The sequence below is a fragment of the Microtus oregoni genome, unplaced genomic scaffold (genome assembly GCF_018167655.1).
Source record: "Microtus oregoni isolate MIOR12 unplaced genomic scaffold, Mior012 000034F_ref0000314, whole genome shotgun sequence".
NCBI lineage: Eukaryota > Metazoa > Chordata > Mammalia > Rodentia > Cricetidae > Microtus > Microtus oregoni.
In genome coordinates this window covers 13,767,721-13,791,129 of record NW_024543093.1, presented here as the reverse complement: position 1 = coordinate 13,791,129, position 23,409 = coordinate 13,767,721, and the positions used below count along the sequence as shown (strand labels likewise).

Sequence of the window (23,409 nt, the reverse complement as noted above, 5' to 3'; positions counted from 1 at the left end):
GTGCACCACCAAGCCCGGCCTGGGACGTGTTCTTAAATGTGGAACCCTCTAGTTTGAACCAGGTTTATTCCAGAGACGGGGCAGTAAATTGCAATCTGCACTTAAAGAGCCACTGGGCTGGTAAATGCTGCTGGACTTGCTAACTCAGTTCTAAGGAGTTGGGCTCGGTATTATTCACCAATCAGCGATACGGTTACTCCCCTGAGCTAACCAATGAGGAGCACGGATAATGGACGGTGGCACCCTTGCCGCCATATTTGAGTTCCGGGTAGCCGAAGGGAGGAGAGTTGTTCTTGGGCTTCCGTCCTGGTTGCGGGCTCCTTAGGTGGGGAACACCTGGATGCATCCGAAGCAGGACATGGTGAGTGTGCCCGGGCTCCTGGAGTGGCGGGCGGCAGGGTTGTGACACTGCTGCGGCTTTGCACAGTTTCCCTGGCGCTGTGCAGCCGAGTCTGGCACTGTGCAGCCCAGTGTGGCCCCTCGTCCCCAGGGCGCTTGGATGGTGGAAAGCAGTACCGGCAGTCGTGAGTGTGGCGTCCAGTCCAGGTCTGTCCCTTCCCTGCAGCATTCCTGGTCCGCAGTGCTCCCGCGATGAGGCTGCGCCGCGAACCTGCGCCTCCGCGGACGCTGCAGCTCTTGCGGGTCGGTGACGCCGAGTGCAGACTCTGCGGCGAGGGCACGTGGGTGGTGCGCGCTGTTTTGCACTTTTTCGTTTCCTTGTTCCCTGCTTTAGTTTTACACTGTGGTCACCCGTTTTTTTCTCCTTAAACCTTTTCTTTTTTAGGTGCTAGCGATCTCAGGTCTCACTCTAGGCGAAGGCTTTACCGTAGGCTTGTACCTCCACCCCTCTTCCTGGGTTTGTTTTGTGCGAATAAAGCTGGATTTATGTAGCAGTGACTTGACTCTGTGTAGACAAAAATCCCCCAAGGAGAAAGGAGAGAAATTTAAAGTTACTCCAAAATTTAATTTATTTGTACTGATCATTTCCGACGCAGTATGTGAGATTTTGGGAAACCTTTCCAGCCATGGTAGCTCTGAAAAAAGCCCAGGGAGTAAGGGATTATGTAATTTTTTTTTTTTTTCATACAGGGTTTCACTGTTTAGCGCTGGCTGGCACACAACTAGCTATGTAGACCAAGCTAGCCTGGAACTGAGATCCTCCACAGTCCTGGGATTATAGGTGATTCTCCCCCGACTGTGCATAATTTTATTTCTGTTGTATAGCTAGCCCTAAGCTATTTCTGCAAATGTACTGTGAGTGGGAGGAATTTCTTCAATCCCAATGGAGGCAGAGACAGACCTATCTCAGAGCCACACAGTGAGACCCTGTTTCATATAACCTAGACACATAAACAACAACAAAAACCAAACAGAACACCAGGATTACAGTCCTTGGGGAAAATATTAATATCTTCAGTTTCTTCCTGTTATCTTCAAGTGGTTAAGTCTTTGTAGACAGTGTAATTTCTTTGTTATTTTTTAAATTAAAAAACTTTTTTAATGCGTGCATATAAATATTTATGTCTGTGTGAGTGTTTGCTGCCTGTGTGGGGGTACCTGCTGAGACCAGAAGACAGCATGGATCTCCTGGAATTGGTGTTACAAGCAGTTGTCAGTAGCTTTTGTGGATGCTGGGAACTGAACTTGCGTCCTCTGGAAGGACAATATGTACTCATAACTGCTAAGTGATTTCACCAACTCTGGACAGTGTGATTTCTGACGGTTGGAAATCTGGGTTTGTCAGAAAGAAAGACAACATGTTTGTTTTCTACCTGCTACAGAAAACATTTTGAAAGTTGATTTTGGTGTTCAGAGCATTTTTGTTTTTCTAGTTAAGTTCTGATGTAGCCTACTATTCTGGAACTTCTGATCTTCCTGCCTCCACTTCCCCAGTGCTGGACCTACAGGAATGAAGGAAGCAACAAGCCAGGCCTAATGCAACACTTGGAATCCAGGGCCTTGTACCAACTGAGCCACATCCTCAGCCTTGTAGTTCAATTTTAAAAGTTGGCCTTTTTTTTTTTTTCTCAGATTCTGACAGGGAAATCCTAAAATAGAAGCAGACAGGAGGTAGGTGTGTGTGAGTTAGGGTGTTACTCTCAGCATTACTAAAGGCCAAGCCAGTCACTATCATTAACTGGCCCCTCTACTTGAGTTGGTATATTGGTTTGAATGTGATGTGGGAGTGATTTCTTTCTAATCTGTTGCTTTCGTTGGTTAATTAATAAAGAAACTGCCTAGGCCCATTTGATAGACCAACCCTTAGGTGGGTGGAGTAAACAGAACAGAATGCTGGGAGAAAGAAGCTGAGTCAGGAGTTGCCATGATTCTCCCACCTGACACAGCCGCAGGTTAAGATCTTCCCTGGTAAGCCAGCTCTTGGGCTACACAGATTATTAGAAATGGGTTAGATCAATATATAAGAGCTAGCCAGTAAGAGGCTGGAACTAATGGGCCAGGCAGTGTTTAAAAGAATACAGTTTCCGTATAATTATTTCAGGTATAAAGCTAGCCATGCGGGCGGCCGGGTGCCAGGAACATAGCCCACCGCTCCTATCACTACATGAATGGTATAATATTTCCACACAGCCTCATGTGTTTGTTTACTTAGTTTTTCAGTAGATGCAGCTGTTTGATAGACTAGACCCTTTAGGAAGCAGACTGAGTAGGGAAGACAAGCCTTGAAGTCAGGCCTTGAAGTTTCATAGCCTGGTCTGGCTTCCTGACTGCGGATGTAGTGAGATGCATCCCATGCTGGTGCTATCATGCTTTTCCCTCGATGAAGCCTCTATCTCTTCTTTAACTGTGAGCCAGAGAGGGTGAGGGCTCCCAGTGCGGAGTCAACACGGTCTGTAACATCACTTGAGGTGGGACCAAGTCCCATCCCCTACATCCAGGTTGAGCAATCTAATTTCTCCATAGGGAATGTGCTCCAAAAAATAGTTCCTGCAAAAGGGATAAATACTGGTTCCTCTGCCAGTGGCCCCACTGCCCAAGCCACACAACTGTGTCACCCACATTTAGAGGGCCTCGTTCTGTCCTATGCAGGTTCCCCAGCTGTCAATTCAGGCTCAGTGAGCTTGCACTGTGTGTGGGTTCTCCATCATGGTCTTGAGCCCTTTGCTTATTTAATCGCTATTTAATCACTCGTCCCTCTTTACAACTGGACTCCAGGAGCTCAGCCCAGTGCTTAGCTGTGGATCTCTGCATCTGCTTCCATCAGTTGCTAGATAGAGGTTCTATGATGACAGTTAAGTAGTCATCAATCTGATTACAGGGGAAGGGCAGTTAAGGTACCCTCTCCACAATTGCTTAGATTCTTAGTTGGGATCATACTTGTGGATTCCTGGGAATTTCCCTAGTGCTAGGTTTCTCACTAACCCCATAATGGCTTTCTCTATCAAGCTATCTTTTTCCTTGCTCTCCCTCTCTGAACTTCCCCCAACTCAACTTTCCCCATCCCTCATATTCTTTATGTATAATATCCATTTATGAGTGAGCACATACTGTGTTTGTCTTTCTGGGTCTAAGTTACTTCACTCAGGATTCTTTTTTTTCCTAGTTTCATCCATTTGCCTGCAAATTTCAAGATGTCATTGTTTTTTGCCACTGAGTAATACTCCATTGTATAAATGTACCACATTTTCTTTATCTATTCTTTGGTTGAGGGGCATCTAGTTTGTTTCCAGGTTCTGACTTTTACAAATAATGCTTCCATGAACATAGTTGAGCCAGTGTCCTTGTGGTAGGAGTGTGCATCCTTTAGGTACATGCCCAAGAGTGGATTGCTGGGTCTTGAGGTAGATTGATTCCCAATTGTCTGAGAAACCACCATACTGATTTCCAAAGCTGCTGTACAAGTTAGTACTCCCACCAACAGTGTGGAAGTCTCCTTACTCCACATCCTCTCTAGCATAAGCTGTCAACAGTGTTTTTGATCTTACCCATTATGACAAGTGTAAGATGGTATCTCAGAGTTGTTTTTTTTTTAATTTTTTTGTTGTTGATATTTATTTATTTATTTATTTATTATGTATATAATATTCTATCTGTGTGTTTGTCTGCAGGCCAGAAGAGGGCACCAGACCTCATTACAGATGGTTGTGAGCCACCATGTGGTTGCTGGGAATTGAACTCAGGACCTTTGGAAGAGCAGGCAATGCTCTTAACCGCTGAGCCATCTCTCCAGCCCCCTCAGAGTTGTTTTGATTTGTGTTTCCTTGATGGCTAAGGGTGTTGAACAGTACCTTCAGTGCCTTTTGGCACTGTTGAGAATTCTGTTTAGGTCTATACTCTATTGTTTTTTTTCAAACTTTATTTAACTTCATTTCATGCACATTGGTATAACAATGTCAGATTCTCTTGAACTGGAGCTACAGACAGCTGTGAGCTGCCATGTGGGTGCTAGGAATTGAACCCGGGTCCTCTGGAGGAACAGTCAGTGCTCTTAACCACTGAGCCATCTCTCCAGCCCCTATACTCTATTTTTTAATTGGATTATTTGGTTTTTTTTTGATGTCTAGTTTCTTGAGTTCTTTGTACATTTTGGAGATCAGCCATCTGTCAGATTTGGGGTTTGTGAAGATACTTTCCCATTTTGTAGACTCCCATTTTGTTTTGTTGACTGTGTCCTTCACCTTACAGAAGCTTCTCAATTTCAGGAGGTCTCCTTTATTAATTGTTGATCTCAGTGTCTGTACTACTGGTGGTATATTTAGAAAGTGGTCTCCTGTGCATTCAAGGCTACTTCCCACTTTCTCTTCTCTGAGGTTCAGTGTGATTGGATTTATGTTGAGGGCTTTGATCCATCTAGACTTGAGTTTTGTGCATGGGGATAGATATAAATCTATTTGCATTCTTCTACATGCCACCATCCAGTTATGCAGCACCATTTGTTAAAGATGCTTTCCTTTTTCCATTCTATAATTTTAGTTTCTTTGTCAAAAATCAGGTGTTCATAGGTGTGTGGATTAATATCAGGGTCTTTGATTCAATTTTATTGGTCTACTTATCTATTTTTCTGTCAATGCCAAGCTGTTTTCATTAATGTAGCTCTCTGTATAATAGAGCTTGATGTCAGGGATGGTGATGCCTCTATAAGTTCTTTTATTGTACAGGATTGTTTTGGCTATCCTGGGTTTTTTTGTTTTTCAATATGAAGTTGAGTATTGTTCTTTAGAGGTCTGTGAAGAATTGTGCTGGGATTTTAATGGGGATTGTGTTGAATCTGTAGATTACTTTTGATAGGATTGCCATTTTCACTATGTTGATCCTACCTATCCAAGAGACTGGGAGTTCTTTTTATTTTTATGTTATCTTCAGGTTTTTTTTCTTAAGACTTAAATTTCTTGTCATACAGGTCTTTCACTTGTTTGGTTAGAATTGCCCTGTGGTTGCTGCAGGCCGCTTCCCTGCCACCCCAGCTCCTGGCTGCCTGGCTAGCTTATGCCCCGAAATAACAACACACAAACTGTATTCTTTTAAACACTGATTGGCCTATTATATCTAGCCTCTTCTCGGCTAACTCTCGCACCTGGACTAGCCCATTTCTAATAATGTGTGTAGCACCCCAAGGTACTCTTACCGGGAAGATTCTGGCCTACGTCCATCCTGGGTCGGAGCTTCATCGCGTCTGCCCTGGCGATGAGCTGCATGGTGTCTGTCTGGGGCATCTTCCTCTTCCTCCCAGCATTCTGTTCTGTTTACTCCACCCACCTATGTTCTAACCTATGAGGGCCAAGCAGTTTCTTTATTTTTTAACCAATGACCTTCCTCCATCACTGTAGAAACGAGGGGACCACTTGTTCATCCCAGCTGCCCAGCTAGCTTAGCCCTGAAATAACCACACAGAAACTGTATTAATTAAATCACTGCTTGGCCCATTAGCTCTAGCCTCTTATTGGCTAACTCTCACATCTTGACTTAACCCATTTCTATTAATCTGTATATTGCCACATGGCAGTGGCTTACTGGCAAAGATTGAGCATGTTTGACTCTGGAGACAGCTCCATAGCATCTCTCTGACTCCTCCCTTCTTTCTCAGTATTCGGTTTTGTCTTCCCTGCCTACCTAAGTTCTGCCCTATCAACAGGCCCAAAGCATTTTATTAACCAGTGAAAGCAACACAAAGAAGGACCTCCAACACAAAAAAGGGGGAAGTGCTGTGGTACATGGTCTGTACCCTGTTAATTGTATTTTAATAAATGCTGAGTTCCAGTAACCAGGCAGAAAATATAGGCAGGACAACCAGGCAGAAAGTAGAGGCAGGATGATGAAAATAGGAGAATTCTGGGAGAGGAAAGCTTTCTCTGCAGTCATGACCCAATCACAGATGAAGCAAGATATGACTGCCTCACTGAAAAAGGTACCAAGCCATGTGGCTAACACAGACAAGAATAATGGGCTAACATAAGTTGTAAGAGTTAATAAGAAGTCTGAGCTACTAGGCCAATCAGTTTATAACTAATGGTAGTCCTCTGTGTGATTTCTATAGGACTTAATGACTGCGGGAACTGGGCAGGACAGAAACCAGACAACATTGCCTTAAGATATTTTATGTTGTTCATGGCTATTCTGAAGCATAATGTTTCTCTAGTTTCTTTCTTAGCCTGTTTATCATCTGTATATAGGAGGGCTAATAATTTTTTTTTTTTTAGTAGATCTTGTATTAGTAAAGGTGTTCATCAGTTGTAGGAGTTCTCTGGTAGAATTTTGGGGGTCACTTATGTATACTATCATATCGTCTGCAAATAGTGAAAGTTTGACTTCTTTACAATTTGTATCACCTTGATCTCTGTTTGTTTTATTAATCTAGCTAGAGCTTTGAGTACTGTTGAATAGATATGGAGAGAATGGACAGCCTTCTCTTGTTTTGGGTTTTACTTTGATTCTTTCCATTTAGTTTTATGTTGGCTGATGGCCTGCTGTCTATTGCCTTTAATACAATGAAGTATGTTCCTTGTATCCATGATTCCTCTGATACTTTTATCATGGAGGGGTGTTGTATTTTGTCAAAGGCTTTTTCAGCATCTAAGGTGTTGTATTTTGTCGAAGGCTTTTTCAGCATCTAATGAGATCATCATGTTTTTTTCTTTGAGTTTGTTTATATGATGGATTATGTTGATAAAGTTTTGTATGTTGAACCATCCCTGCATCTCTGGGATTCAATTTATGGACCTATTTGATTATGGTGGATAATTTTTTTTGATGTGTTCTTGGATTCAGTTTGCCAGTATTTTATTGAATGTTTTTGCATTAGTGTTCACGAGGGAGATTGGTCTGTAGTTCTTTCTTAGTTGTACATTTGTGTGTTTTGGGTATCAGGGTAACTGTATCCCCATAAAAAGTGTTTAGCAATGTTCCTTCTGTTTCTGTTGTGTGGAACAATTTGAGGAGTATTGGTATTAGCTCTTCTTTGAAATTACAGTAGAATTCTGTAATTTCTGAAAACTATCTGGCCCTGGGTTGGTTTTTTTTTTTTTTTTTTTTTGGTTGGGAGATTTTTGATGGCTGCTTCTATTTCCTTAGGTGTTATAGGTCTATTTAAATTGTTTATCTGGTCTTGATTTAATTTTGGCATATGCTACCTATCTAGAAAATTGTTCATTTCCTTTATTTTTTTTTCAATTTTATGGAGTATAGGTTTTTGAAGTACGACCTGATGGTTCTCTGGATATCCTCAGTGTCTGTTGTTAGTCCCCCTTTTCATTTCTGATTTTGCCAATTTGGATATTCTCTCTCTGCCTTTTGATTAGCTTGGATAAAGGTTTGTCTATCTTGTTGATTTTTCTCCAAGAGCCAACTCTTTGTCTCATTGACTCTTTGTAATGTTTCTTTGTTTCTATTTTATTGATTTCAGTCCTCAATTTGATTATTTCCTGCTGTCTAGTCCTCCTGGGTGAATTTGCTTCTTTTTGTTCTAGAGCTTTCATGTGTGCTGTTAAATTGCTAGTGTGAGATTTCTTTATACATTCTTTATGTAGGCATTTAGTGCTGTAAACGTTCCTCTTCACACTGCTTTCATAGTGTCTCATAGATTTGGGTATGTTGTACATTCATTTTCATTGAATTCTAGGAAGTCTTTAATTTCTTTCTATATTTCTTCCTTGACTTGGGGGTGATTCAGTTGAGCATTGTTCAATTTCCATGAGTTTGTGGGCTTCCTGAAATTAGTTGTTGAATTCTAACTTTAAGCCATGGTGGTTTTCCAATTTTTTAATTTCTGTTGAGATTTGCTTTGTTACTAAGTATGTGGTTAATTTTAGAGAAGGTCCCATGAGGTGCTGAGATGAAGGTATATTCTTTTGTGCTTGGGTGAAATATTCTATAGATGTCGGTTAAACCCATTTGAGTCATAACATCTGTTCTCCTTTATTTCTCTGTTAAGTTTCTGTCTGGCAGACCGGTCCAGTGGTGAGAGTGGGGATTTGAAGTCTCCCACTATTAGTGTGTGGAGTTTGATGTGTGACTTAAACTTTAGTAATGTTTCTTTTACAAATGTGGGTGCCCTTGTATTTGGAGCATAGATGTTCAGAATTGAGACTTAATCTTGGTGGATTTTTTTCTGTGATGATGAATATGAAATGTCCTTATCTTTTGATTAATTATAGTTTGAAATCTATTTTGTTAGATATTAGGATCAGGACACGAGGTAGTTTCTTAGGTCCATTTTTGTTTTTGCCAGATAGGGTTTCTCTGTAGCTTTGGAGCCTGTCCTGGAACTAGCTCTTGTAGACCAGGCTGGCCTCGAAATCACAAAAATTTACCTGCCTCCACCTCCCAAGTGCTAGGATTAAAGGTGTGTGCTACTACTGCCTAACTTTGTTTGGAAAATCTTTTCCTAACCTTTTACTCTTGAGATAATGTTTGTCTTTGAAGTCGAGGTTTTTTTTTTGTATGCAATAGAAGGATGGATCCTGTTTTTATATCCATTCTGTTAGCCTGTGTCTTTTTATAGGCAAGTTGAGATCATTGATATTAAGAGATATTAATGATCTGTGATTGATAGTTTTTGTTGTTGGCAGTATTGTGTGTGTTTCTCTTCTTTGTGGTTTGCTGGTTCTACTTCATTTGCATTGGGATGTTGAGGCTTTGCTGGTGTAGAACCACTAGTTTTTGGTGATGCCATACTGTTCTTTAGGTTGTTGAATATATTCTTACACTATCATCTACCCATATCTTTCTCTAGTTGGTGCAGATGGGGCCTGTGGGTTATGTGGTCGCTCTTTCTCTAGAGGCAGGCATAGCTGTGCCTCTCGTGGTTGCTGATACTGTGGCTCCCTCAGGTGCAGGTGTGGCCAAGGCTCTGGTAGTCGTGGTTGCAGATTTGGTGGAGATATGACTGGGGGTTGGAGAGACTGCTCCCAGGTCGCTGGGGTTTTGGTGGGTGGGGGTGGGGCATGGGATGTGCCTGTGGGGGCTAGGGCCTAGAGAGCGGGGGGCCCTCCGGTCAGGAACCCCGTCACTTCTCCAGGTGCAGTCAGAGCCAAGCCACTTCTTGGATTCTAACAAGTGAAATCAACTTTTCTGTCCAGAGCTTCTTGGTCTCCCTGAGGATTTTAGGTCTTTAACCCTTCCATGTGGGTTCTGGGAATTGAACCTGGATCCTCTGGAAGAGCAGAAAGTGCTCTTAATCACTGAGCGATCTCTCCAGCCCAGATCTTTATTATATTATTATTATTTAAATATTTATTTTATTTTATTATGTGTTTATGTGTGTTTGTCTTCATGCGTGGGTGGGTGCCTAAGAGTCAGAACTGGAACTGGAGTGACAGTTGACTCTGAGGTGCTTGGCATGTGTACTGGGAACTGAACTAGGCCTTCTGTAATAGCAGTACACACTCAGTTCCTAATTTTAAAAAGTTTATTTTTAATGTGTATGAGTGTTTTGCCTGTGTGTATGCATGCATGTCACTCAGAAGCCAGAGGTGGTGTTGGGTCTTCAGAAACTGGACATCCATCCAGATGGTTGTTAGTTACCATTTGGGTACTGGAAGCTGAAGCCAGACCTTTGCAAGCAAATGCTTTTAACTGATGAACCACTTCTCCAGGTCTTAGATCTAGTTTATGTTTAAGGTCATTACTGAGATGTTTACTAATTCCTGGATTTTTTATTGGTTGATTTTCTGTTTGGTTGGATTATTGATTGTTCTTTCTCTATTGACCTTAAAGATTTTCCTTTTTTTTTTTTCCCTCTCCCGAGATAAGGTTTCTCTGTAGCTTTGGAGCCTGTCCTGGAACTAGCTCTTAATCTTCTTTCCTGCCCCCCACCCCACTAGTGTATGTAGCTCTGGCTACCCTGGAACTCGCTATGTAGACCAGGCTAGCCTCATACTCACAGAGATCTGCCTTGCAGGCAGGCAGGCAGGCAGGCAGGCATACTTTTAATCCCAGTAATTGGGATTAAAAGTATGTACCACTATGCTCAATTTAAATTTTTTTAAAAAAATAAAACTTTAATATCAAAACAATCTTTCAAATAAATAAAAACATTACACACCAAAATTACCATACCCAAAGTCATGCACCTCAATGAATTTATATATGGTTAGGATTGGCATTTGGATGGAAGCTGTGGAACTTTACGTTAAATTTTATACTTTCAGTATTGGGCATATTTTATGTACTTATTTACCACCAAACCCCGAAGTCCATGACAGATTAGAAAAACTTAGCTTTATATCTTCATTCCTAACTATTCCCTGCATTCACTCCCTATAGATTTCTCCTTTCTTCTGTGTTCTGTGTTGTGCTGTTCCCATATGGACAATAGTTTATGCAGATGCATGTATTATTGACTTCTTCAGCATATCCTCCCAGTGTGTACTTTCCTGTGTGTACTTTTCTTCTTACAGCTCATAATATTACTTCATTTTTCCTGTGTGTTCTGAAGTTCTTTTCTCATATCTGTTTGGTGTTTTAAGTGCCCTTTGTGTTTGAATGTCTGTCTTGATTGAGAATTTTTCTGCTATGATTTCATTGAATAGATTTAACTTTGCCTTTAATTTTTAATTTCATCTCTTCCCCCATCTCATGGATTTTAGGTTAAGAGTTAAACCGTCTCCTCAGCTTTCCATTCCCCCCGCCCCCAAATTTAGGTTTGAAGTTGAGAAAGAGGAACAGAGAAGGCTTCTGTGACAACCTGTACCCCATGCCACTTCTCACCCCCCCCCCCAAAAAACCAATAACAGTCTAGACAGAAAGCCATTTATAAGGGGCTAGGGTGGTGCACACACCTTTAATTGCAGCACCCCAGAGGCAGAGGCAGGCAGATCTCTGTGACTTCAAGGCCAGCCTGGTCTACAAAAGCAAGTCCAGGACAGTCATAGCTATTAAACAGAGAAACCCTGTCTCAAAAAAAAAAAAAAAACCAGTACAAAAATTGTGATAAAGATGCTAAAGTGTAGTTCTCTAGAACTGATTGCTTCTGGTGGGCATATGAGTGGGGAAGGAATCCGTTTTCTTTAAGAGGCTGGCCACAGGGAGTTCGACCGTACTCCAGTGAGTATTTGGGCAATATAAATTTATAAATTGAACTTTTCTTTTTCTTTTAAAAACTTTCTTCCACTTTTTATTTTGGGGGGGAAGGGTTCCCAGGGTTGTGGGGCAGCCCAGGGAGGAGCAGAAAGTGAATGTGCTTGGTGTTCATGATGTGAAATTTCCAAATAATCAATAAAAATATTATGAAAAATTAGGTTTTGATTCATAATCCTGTCTCAAGGATCATGGTTGTTGTGGTGATGCTAATTTTTTGGTTTGTCTATTGATATTTGATTATATTTTGATGATTGCAAGCTCCACATAGTCTTTATTCTGCTTATCCAACCATATTTTATAAGCTGTTATATTCTATTTAATTGACTTTAAATTTTATATTCTTTTTCACAAAAATGTTAATTTCCTGAAACTTGCAAGGAGTAAAAGAGAAAGGATGAAATTCCAAATAAATAGAACCACAAAGCAGATGGCCCTAGCAATTTAATTACCCCAAAAAAGATGTAAATAAATAAAAGTATTGAAGATAAGATTTTGGTTTTTAATGCTATAAAAGTAGAAAAGCTGGTTACTCATTAAAAAAATAGTGGAATTTACCCGTACCTTCACTCATGGAATAATTAACTCAATGTGTATCCTCTGGACTCTGAAAAGATGAGAGCAAATACAGCAGACGGAGGTACAGGGTGGTTGTCAGAGTAGGACTCAGAAGCGTGGAGTCACTAATTGGATTTCATCAAATGGAAAAAACTTCTGCCTGGCAATGGAAATGAATGAAGGGACAATTTATAGAATGGGAAGTATTCTACTAGGTGACATCTGAGAGGGAGTAATACCTAGAGTATATGAAGAACTCAGCAGAGGAAGCATTAAAGTTGAAATCTATATAAGCAGGCAAATTAAATGATCATACTTTTGAAGTTCAAGTGACCAGCAAAGGCATAACATGACAGTCTATTTAAGATCTTTAATCATTCTGCCAATCCTAGAACTACATTGAGAATCAGCGAGTGCTCGGATTAAAGGTGTTTGCCACCACTGCCTGGCCTCTATTGCTAACTAATGGCTTAGCTCAGGACTCTGATCTTCAGGCAAGCTTGATTGGTTAGACTACAAACAAAATATCATTACAAAATATCAGTGAATAAGCTGATAAATTTTGATCAGTTGGTTTATTAAATTGTGTATGTTAGTGTGTGATTTATGTATATGTCTGTACACATACACACATGTAAACTCTATGGTAAATTGTATTGTGCTAGGGACTAGGGAGATGACCTGATGGCTATGAGAGCTAACCATTCTTCTAGAAGACCATTTGATTTCCAGTATATGTGCCCCATAGCTCATAAATTCTAGCTTTGGGGGAGGGGTGTGTGTCCTAATGCCATCTGCAGTTGCACGGCATACTAACCTGTAAACACACACATAAATACATCATAAAAGAAAAGAAATGGATCTTGTCATTTTCAGTAAAATGTTTTGAACTCTAGCCACCATCATTTATAACTAAGCCGGAGTGAAGAAGGGTAAGTAGTATATATTGTATTCTGCGTGTAGAAAACACACCTGAAAGTGGAATGGGAAAAGTAAAAGGTTAGAAGGTAGGAATGAAAGGGGGCAGCCAGATACACAGTGACTTTTGAGGAATAAAGCATGAAGGAAACTAGTCATGTGACTATGTATCACCTGTGCTTTTCCACTATTCTTCCTGTAAATGTATGTGGATTATTGTAGGAGCCAGTGACCTTTGAGGATGTGGCTGTGAACTTCACTCTAGGAGAGTGGACTATGTTGGATTCTAGTCAAAAGAAGCTCTACAGAGATGTGATGAAGGAAACCTTTATGAACCTGCTCTCCGTAGGTAAATTCAAAACCACTCAGATTCCTTTACTTTGATCATCACAGTTGTTTCTTGTTCATCTGTGTAGTTGCATGATTTTAAAAAGTGAAAGAACAATGTTGTGTCACATGCTTGATCATATTATAGCAGAAAAGTGTAATTTTGAATAAATCTTTGCATAATTTTTTTGGGTGTACTTTTAGGGAAAACAGAAGAAGAAGATATTGAAGAGGAGTATCAGAAGTATAAGGGAAACCTGAGGTAATTTACCATTACAGAAAGATATGCATCAAGTATCTGGTGGTGAAAGAAAATCTTGAGCACTTAGAATATTGAAAGATGCCATAACAAAAACCATTTTGCCTTATGAATGTTCAACTGCTTACTGGCTTAGTGTCATATACAGTTAATGTTTGTATAATATCTGAAAGATTACAGAGCCTTATTTGATTGTATTGCCATCCTCACGACCTCTAGTTAAATGTTTAACCCTTTAATATTCATAATGATTCTCTTTTTAAAATGTGTATTTATTTGTGTCTGTGTGCATTGGTGCATGCATGCTTAAAGTGGTACAGTTGTGGAGGTTAGAGGATAACCTTCAGGGATGGGCTCCTTCCCTCTTTGCAGATCTCAGGGTTCAAACTCAGGTCTTCAGACTTGCCAGCAGATGCCTTTATCTACTGAGCCATCTCATCTCCCTGTAGTGGGAGGAGGCCACTTATTGGTTAACTGGCTAGCTTAGACCCGAAATAATCACACAGAAACCATATCAATTAAATCACTGCTTGGCCCATTAGCTCTAACTTCTTATTGACTAACTCTTAAATTTCTTAATTTAACCCATTTCTATTAATCTGTGTATTGCCACGTGGCTGTGGCTTACTGGCTAAAGTTCTGGCATTTGTCTCTGGTGGGACTAAATGGCATCTCTCTGACCCTGCCTCCTTTCTCCCAGCATTCACTTTAGTTTTCCCCACCTAGCTCTGTTCTTTTGCCCTATTACAGGCCAAGATGGTTTCTTTATTCATTAACCAATAAGAGCAACACATAGACAGAAGGACCTCCCACACCACCTCCCCAAAGTTTATACATTCTTTGGAAATTGAGTCAATACTCTTATTTCTTTCTTTGGGAAAGGTTCTTTTTGTGTAGTCCAGTTGGGCCACTAGCAGGCTTTCCTCCTGTCACAACCTCTTAGTATAATTAATATTACTCTTTATTTTTTTCAGAACCCTGGTGGTTGAGAGGCTCAGTAAATATGATCACGGTAGTCAGAATGGAGAAGCCCACCGACAGAGCCCAGAGCGTGTTGTGAATGAGAAAATGCTTCCTGCAATAACTGACTGTGAAAGAGACTTCATTGCTCATTTTCCCTCAGACACACATGCCAAAGGTCAAACTGTAGAGAAACCATACCAGTATCAGGAGCATATGGAGAAGGCTTTTAAATTTAAGAAATGTTGGAAGGATTTCACTTATTCTGAGTTACTTCGGATGCATAAAAGTCCTCCTATGAGACAGAAACCTTATGAAAGCAAACAATCTAATGAAGCCTGTAGGAGTTTCACTTCTGATCACGATTATGAAGGAAATTGCACCGAAGAGAAATCATATGTTTGTAAACAGTGTGGGAAAGCATGGAGTGATTCCTGTAGCCTTCTCTGGCATGAAAAAAGTCATATTCAAGAGAAACGTCACACGTGTAAACAATGTGGAAAAGCATTTAGTCGTCCCTCACAACTTCACAAACATGAAAGAATCCACACTGGTGAGAAACCTTATGTTTGTACACATTGTGGAAAAGCCTTCATTGATCGTAGAACCTGTTACAATCATGAAAGAACTCACACTGGAGTGAAACCCTATGCTTGTAAACAGTGTGGGAAAGCATTTCTTCGTTCCTGCCAACTTCTCATTCACGAAAGAATTCATACTGGAGAGAGACCTTTTGTGTGTAAACATTGCGGAAAGGCTTTCACCTACTCCAGTGCTTGTTATTATCATGAAAGAATTCACACTGGAGAGAAGCCCTGTGTTTGTAAGCAGTGTGGAAAAGCTTTTAAATGCTCTGCATACCTTCACATTCATGAAAGATCTCACAGTGGAGAAAAACCCTATGTATGTAAGCATTGTGGAAAAGCCTTTGCTTATGCCACTGGATGTCACAAGCATGAAAGAATCCACACTGGAGAGAAACCATATATGTGTGTGCAGTGTGGGAAACTCTTCAGTTTCCCCAGATCCCTACACATACATGAAAGATCTCACAGTGGAGAAAAACCCTATGTGTGTAAGCAGTGTGGGAAATCATTCACTCAGGGAACTTCTTTGAGAAGACATGAACGAATTCACACTGGAGAAAAACCTTATGTATGTAAGCAATGTGGGAAAGCCTTTATCCAACGTGATGATTGTTATAGTCACGAACGAACTCACACTGGAGAGAAACCATACATGTGTGTTCAATGTGGGAAAACATTCACTTTTTCTAAATCCCTTCTAATACATGAAAAAAATCACACTGGAGAAAAACCGTATATATGTAAGCAGTGTGGGAAAGCATTTACCTGTTCCACGTACCTCCTTAGACATGAAAGAACTCACAGTGAAAAACTTAGTGGATAATATTTCTACTAATGTGAAGCATGGGACTGTCTGACATGAACTTTTATTTTGATGTATGAAAAAAGAAAGTGGAGAGATACTAGACTATAAGAGCTGCAGAAGTATAATTTTGGTCCTTGTAGACAGGTTTCTGTGAGATGAGACCCTGTACACCAGGCATGCTGGTCTGTGCCTTTCATTTGAGCAATGAGAAAGTAGAGGCTAGACAATTGCAGTATTAAATGAAGGCTGTGCTATTTACTGGATTTTAACACAGCTTGAGAGGCTTAAGAACCAATTACAACTAAATAAAATTGTAAATATAAGAAAGTTGTGTTTTTACCAATAAGATAAAATTTATGAAAAATTTCCCATATGGTTGAGTTTTATGAAAGTAATGTGAAGATATCAAAGATTAATTTGTGTTTAATATTTCTTAAAATAAACCATATGAAAGAGATACAGTAAGTTCTGAATGCTTTTTTTTAAAAACTTGATGATTTACATAAGTATGTTCTGTTTTGCCAAACTTATGTCAGTGTGTCTCATAACACAGAGAACATATGTATACCAAAGCAAATTATCAGAAAACCTATTAAAAAGTCTAACTCATGATATTGCCTGTGTCTTTATATAATTTTATGTATAGCTTTTTTCTTATTACATGGAATTAGTAATAAACATTTGGAAAATGTAAGCCACAACAAATTTCTCATGTGAAAAGTTAACTGTCTTAGCTCACCCATGAGTCAGTAAACATCTGTTGTGCTTAGACTTCCCTAAGCCCAGCCCAGTGTGTAGTTTAGTGCTGTTTGGGACAGATTACTCAGTGCCCTATCCTGGGATCCATTTTATTTATCAATTGAACAAACATTCTGAACCTGAATGAACAAAGTATTAATTTTTATGTATGGGCTTATTGCCTGCACCATATTTGTGCAGTGCCAGTGAAGTTCTGAAGAGCATGCTAGAACTGAAGTTGCAGATGGTTGTGAGCTGTCATAGGTGCAGGGAATCCTTACCCCAGTCCTCTGTAAGAGCAGCCAGGGTTTTTAGCTGCTGAGCCATCTCTCCAGACCTAGGCAAAGTGATTTTAAATATAATATTGCTGCATTTAAGGAGGAAGTGCCAGAAGTTGAATGTCAGGGACCAACCTTGACAAAAATACCACTTGCCAAGATAGGGACATGGGGATCAGAAAAATGAGTAAAGAATATGAAGATGCGAATACAAGTAATAATAAAGCAGAAAACAAAGGATAGTATCAGAAGGGAGTTCCAGTGAATACTGAAATCACCTATGTTTTATACCCCAACACGAAAGGGGGAAGAAGGTAACAAAAGAGTTCTTTAACACTGAGACATCAAAGCATTCTGTTTTTAGGCAGAAGCCACCCTAGACCAAGACCAAGTATCCTGAAGGTAAGTATGCTTGCATGTCAGGGTGGAGTGGATATATCTGTATGGATCATCTTAGTGTCAAAAGTACCAAGTAACCACATCCTGAGTCAGTATGTGTAGCTCTGGTTCTTGTCAACAATTTTTAGCAACCTCCGAGCTCTGTGACCATCACATGAGGTAGAAATAGGCTCACATTTTTGGGCCTCCACAGTTGAAGCTATTAAATGTGCTTGGAATAAAACAAGTCAATCTAATAATATTGTAGGTGTATTATTTTTAATCATGGTCTATTCTCAAACAAGAAATCTTGATTTTTTTCATCATCATTTTACTTTTGAAAATATGGTTGGCAAGTAACTTATACCTGGTTTTGCTTGTGGTCCTTGCACTCCATAGAATGCTGAAGCAGAATAGCTTGAGCCCTCTATTGAAGACCAATAAGACACTCTTTGAAAGAGCAACAACAGAAAATGTATAAAGAAACTATTTGCACTGAGGTGATGTAAGTCTAAGGTTGGTAATGTATTAATGAGACATACCTCTAAATAAATTATATAAACATACTGGTTAGTCCATTATGTTTTATGTCAATTATTTATAATCTCTTGCCTCTTAAAAGTCTATTAATGACAAGTATGTTTACGTTTTCTCAGTATAAGGCTTGTAATGGACATAGCCTTCTAGAAATAGAAGAAATAGCATGTAGAACATAGAGCTAGCACCATTGTTTCCAATAAAGCTTCTGTTTTTCTGGCCAAAATAAAAAACACTGATGACAACTTATGCTGGAGAGGTTGTAGGGTAAAGGGAACACTCCTGCATTGCTGGTGGGAATGCAAGCTGGTACAGCCCCTTTGGATGTCAGTGTAGCGATTTCTCAGAAAATAAGAAAACAACCTTCCTCAAGACCTAATAATACCACTTTTGGATATATATCCAAAGGATGCTCAGTTGTGCCACGTGGATATATGCTCAATTATGTTCATAGCATTGTTTGTCATAGCCAGAACCTGGAAAAAACCTAAATGTCCCTCGACTGAAGAATGGATAAGGAAAGTGTGGTACATTTAATTGATGGAGTACTACACAGCAGAAAAAAATAATGCCATCTTGAATTTTGCAGCGAAATAGATGGAGCTAGAAAACATCATTTTGGGGCTGGAGAGATGGCTCAGAGGTTAAGAGCATTGCCTGTTCTTCCAAAAGTCCTGAGTTCAATTCCCAGCAACCACATGGTGGCTCACAACCATCTGTAATGGGTTCTGGTGCCCTCTTCTGGCCTGTAGGCATACACATGGACAGAATATTGTATACATAATAAAAAATATTTTATTTAAAAAGAGAAAACATTTTGAGTGAGGTTACCCAGACACAGAAAGACAATTTCACATGTATTCACTCATAAGTGGGTTTAAAAATAAAGCAAAGAAAATCAGCCCACAAATCACAATCCCAGAGAACGTAGGCAACAATGAGGACCCTAAGAGAGACATACATATATCTAATCTACATGGGAAGTAAAAAAAGACAAGATCTCCTGTGTAAATTGGGAATGTAGAGCTCAATAAAAATCAACAATAATAAAAAATAACTTATCTTGTTACAAAAAAAAAAGCTTATTGTAACATGAGTGCCTGTTTGCCGGGGTTTCTGTCCTGCCCAATTCCTGCAGCCATTCAGCCCCAAAGAAAATCACACAGAGGTCTCCATAATATTATAAACTGATTGACCTATTAGCTCAGGCTTTGTTTTAGCTGTTATAATTTATATTAACCCATTGTTCTTATCTATGTTAGCTACACTGCTCAGTACCTTTTTCAGTGGGGCAGGTCACATCTTGCTTCTGTGGTCTTGGCAGGACTCGGGAGAGCTTCCTTCTTCCCGGAATTCTCCTGTTCTCATTGCCCCACCTCTATTTCCTGTCTGGTTGTCCCGCCTATACTTCCTGCCTGGCTACCAGCCAATCAGCATTTATTTAAAACATGATTAACAGAATACAGACAATTCTCCCGCACCAGCTTATGTTTCTTAGAAAATATGCATTATGTGGCCTGGGGAGATGGCTTAGCAGAGGGCCAGAGATGAGTTCCCAACTATATAAGTCTTCTCACAACTTCATGTAACTCCAGCATATAGCACCCTCTTCTTACCTCTTTGGGTATCTACATTTAATTATGCATACATAGATACACATATGTAAAATATAATGTTATCTATATGTACATAGGTATGTGCACACACACATATATATAATATAGATATTAGATGGTAGTTTTCAAGTATCCTTCACATGCCAGCACTCAGAATTAAGCATGCAAAGTTGGAGGATTCTTTGCTCTGTCTATATTGTTACAAGAAGACTAATTGTTGCAGTGCTAGGGTTGACAATTTTGGTGAGAAAATTGAGGTGTGGTGAGTAAACACTGGACAAATATTTGTGAGATGGAAATAAAGCTACTGTTGAAAATCAGTTTCTGAACATTTCTCCAATGTAAATGACCTTGGCTTTGATACCCACTACTGTCAAACAAGAAAAAACATCAAAATAAAGGTTAATGAAATAGTGTATAGATGATTTACTCAGCAATCAAGCTTCATTGGCATTTCATTTGTTTCTAATCAAATGATTCCTGTTTTCATTTAAAGGATGAAAATATTCCAACTAGACAAAACAAATAGTAGCACGAAATGTCTTATTTCTCATTTCTGCAGGTCACTCTGCATTCTGTAGCCCCTTTGCAGCTTTATTATACTATTTATAATACAGTTGGTAGAGTAGTTACCAAAAACTGGATGCTACCAAAATGGATATTCACATTTAGAATCAGTAAAATTAGAACTTCTCTCTTTGCATAAAATAATGAATTCTAAATGTACCAAACATTTTAACATAAAATTTGAAATTCCAATATCTGGTTTGCACAGCAAGTACTTTTACCCATTGAGCCATTTCCCCCGGCCATGCTTTTGAGTCTGTATTCTAGGATTTTGTTGAATGTTTTACTAAAGCACTTTTAACTTTTCCGTTGCAGCCTTTAGGGTTTCTTATCTGATATTGTGTGCATTCAGGATATACTGGCTTTCCCTTATTATATTCACTTTATTTACTTCCTTTTTATTATTGGTCTACACAAGATATCTTACACTTTGTTGAATTAAAACTGGAGAAAATGGACACCGTTGTCTTTTCCTTTAATGAAATTTCTTTTACTTTTTTATTTGTTATAATGTTTGCTAATTGTTCTCTGTTGCTTTTATTATATGAGGGATGTTCTTTCTATTTCTACTTTTTTCAGGACTTTAATCATGGGTGCTGATTTTGATAAAATATTCAAATGGGAAAAAGTAAACCTCTGCTGTTGGTGTGATCTTATGATTTCTATATTTAAATAAATGTATGTGATATACTGCATTTTATTGTGTATATTGTGTATATTATATTGTGTATATTGACTATAAATTCCTGGGATAATGCTAACCTGGTTGTGAATGATGGTTTTTATGTGTTGCTGAATTACGTTTTCAAGTATCTTACAATTTTTATAGATATGTTTTATGAACATTTTCTTGCAATTGTCTTTTTGAAAAAATTTCAGAATTACCATATGTATATGTGTGTTCATTTATAGTATGTGTGTCTGCATGGATAAGCATGTCAAGGTACACATGTGGTGGCCAGAACAGGTTTTCTCCTGCTTTTATGTTTGTTCTAGATATGGAATGCAGGCCATCATGATGGCTTGCCTAGCAAGTGCCTTTACCGGTTGAACCATCTCATTGCTCCAGTAACTATCCTCCCCTCCCCCCAAGACAGGGTCTCTCTTGTGTAGCCCTGGATGTCCTGGAATTCACTTTGTAGACCAGACTGGCCTCGAACTCAGGTTCACCTTGCCTTTGCCTCCCGAGTGCTGGGATAAAGGTGTGCATCACCACCTTCCAGCTGCTACTTTCTATCAGATCATGGAAAACATCTGACTTTTTGTGTTTCTGTTGAGAAATTTCTAATATTAAAAACTTTGTTTTTTTCATGGAACTTTTCCCATTGTTATTTTTTATTCTCCGTGCTAATGTTTTATATGTAATATGGTATATGTAGGCGCTCTCCCATCTTTTCAGTTTGTATCCTAAATATTTCCTGAGTCAGAATAGTAATTTCTCCCTGTTTTAGGTAATTTCCTGCTACAGTTTCACAGAGTGTGTTACTTTCGCCATAGTTTGATGTTTTCCTATATCCTCATGCTTCATGAATGTAATCTGTTTTGGGTGGGAGTTGATCCTACATGCTCTGTTCATCCTTTTCTGTTTTCTCCTCATTAGTGTCTAAGTGTGCTCATTCATGTTTGTCTTCTAAAGTTGATACTATCTTCTATTTGATCTATATTATTTTTGTAGGTTTTAAAACTTTCTTTAGGTTTGTTTCTTTTTTAAAAAATGTTTTATGAATATGAGTGCTCTATCTACATATGGAGGCTGCAAGAAGACATCAGATTCCATTATAGATGGTTGTGAGCCACCATGTAGTTGCTGGAGATTAAACTCAGGACCCCTGGAATAGCAGCCAGTACTCTTAACCTCTGTGCCATCTCTCCAGCCTCTGTTTGTTTATTTATTTGTGTTTATATGTGGGTGTGAGTGTGGTACTATGGATGTGTAGAAGTCAGAGGAATCAGTTCTATTCTACTACTCTATGGGTTCTAGGGTTCAAACTCAGTTCATCAGGCTTGGTAGTAAGTGACCTTACCCACTGAGCCTCTTGCTAGTCCTTGTGGCTTTTTACTGAGTTTTTGACTTGATGACCTCTTCATTCATAAGATTTTAATTTAATGTTCTTAGTTTTTATACAGCTATTGAATCCCTCTTTCATATCTTCAAAGAAATCCCCAGTTTTATTGGGGTACACTTACTTGTATTCTTTTATTCAGGATTTTATTGGTTTGTATCTGTTTTGTTTTGTTGTTGGCCCCCCTTCCCTTTGGTTAGGCATTCTTATGATTGATTGTCTTTTGGAGTACTTTGATTTAATCTGATTCACTCTCATTGGAATCCACTGCCTTGGATTTGACATTTTCCAAGAGGTTCATTCTACCATGATCCCTTATGTTTGTGCTTTGGGATTTCCATATCTCCGGTTATCCTGTTGGTTGGATTCTCACTCCCCTCAGCTGCCATCTTCTTTCAATTGAATAGTTACAGTCTGCAAAGGGAACTGGTTTTTAGTAGAGGCTGGGATTTGTTAATCAGTGTACTGGTTGTAGGTTAGTACCTAAACAGACCATGTACTGACTCCTTGAGTCATGATCCTCAGTACCACTCCAGCTGCAGAAACAACTACAGTTGCTGGAAAGGATCACCAGGCAAGTCATGTTAGAAAACAGTGGTGCAGCCAGATGTAGTTAGTGGCATGTGTCTTTAATCCAGCACTTGGGATGCAGAAGTAGGCAGATCTCTGTGAGTTCAGTGTCAGCTTGATCTACATAGTTCAGGCCAGTCAGGGCTATATAGTGAAGCCTTATTTCAAACAACCACAAAAATTGCTGCCTTTAAATTCTGTATCTATTGGAACAAGGATAGTATGGTTTATAGTAAGTATTAGTTACTAAGTTTAGATGTGGAAGGGAATTCGATCAGCTGAGAGAATAAGGCTGACAAAGTAGACAAAAAGAGAAAATGGAGAGGTTGGTTTGGTTCCACAAAGGTAAGGGTTTTTCAGGCCATGGAGAGTTATAGTTGAAAAGTAAAAATGAGTGTGAGGGATGGAGAGAGAAAATGAGGTAGGAATGAGAGGGAGAGTATATGGTTCGTAGTAGGAAGAATAGTAGAAAGTAGAAAGACAATGTCTGTCTGCATGTATGTCTGCCAGCCAGACCAGAAGAGGGCACCAAATCTCATTACAGATGGTTGAGAGCCACCACGTGGTTGCTAGGAATTGAACTCGGGACCTCTGTATCTTAACTGCTGAGCCATCTCTCCAGCCCTACCAAAACACCTTTAAGATGTTTTGAAAAGCATAAAAGCTAAAGGCAGACCGTTAAGAGATTTATGCAAGAGTAAAGATTAAAAAATCAA

The 23,409-nt window shown here is 39.4% G+C and overlaps 1 protein-coding gene across 2 annotated transcripts; it reads left to right on the top strand.

The window, feature by feature from the left end:
* The first annotated feature begins 251 nt into the window (after positions 1-251).
* LOC121432384 (zinc finger protein 14-like) lies at positions 252-16,543 on the top strand. Of its 2 annotated transcripts, XM_041630320.1 has the most exons (4): positions 252-361; positions 13,231-13,357; positions 13,540-13,597; positions 14,569-16,543. In XM_041630320.1, exons 1-4 carry the CDS (start codon positions 341-343, stop codon positions 15,962-15,964), a joined length of 1,602 nt encoding a protein of 533 aa, XP_041486254.1. In that variant the 5' UTR covers positions 252-340; the 3' UTR covers positions 15,965-16,543. The 2 variants fall into 2 exon arrangements, with proteins under 2 accessions (XP_041486254.1, XP_041486255.1); XM_041630321.1 differs by lacking the exons at positions 13,231-13,357; positions 13,540-13,597 and having other exon boundaries at positions 275-361.
* The last annotated feature ends 6,866 nt before the right edge of the window (positions 16,544-23,409 follow it).

Coding starts and splice junctions, on each gene's coding strand:
- LOC121432384 (XM_041630320.1), top strand. CDS start 341: ATGCATCCGAAGCAGGACATG. Junction 362..13,230: donor TGCATCCGAAGCAGGACATG/GTGAGTGTGCCC, acceptor GGATTATTGTAG/GAGCCAGTGACCTTTGAGGA. Junction 13,358..13,539: donor TATGAACCTGCTCTCCGTAG/GTAAATTCAAAA, acceptor GTGTACTTTTAG/GGAAAACAGAAGAAGAAGAT.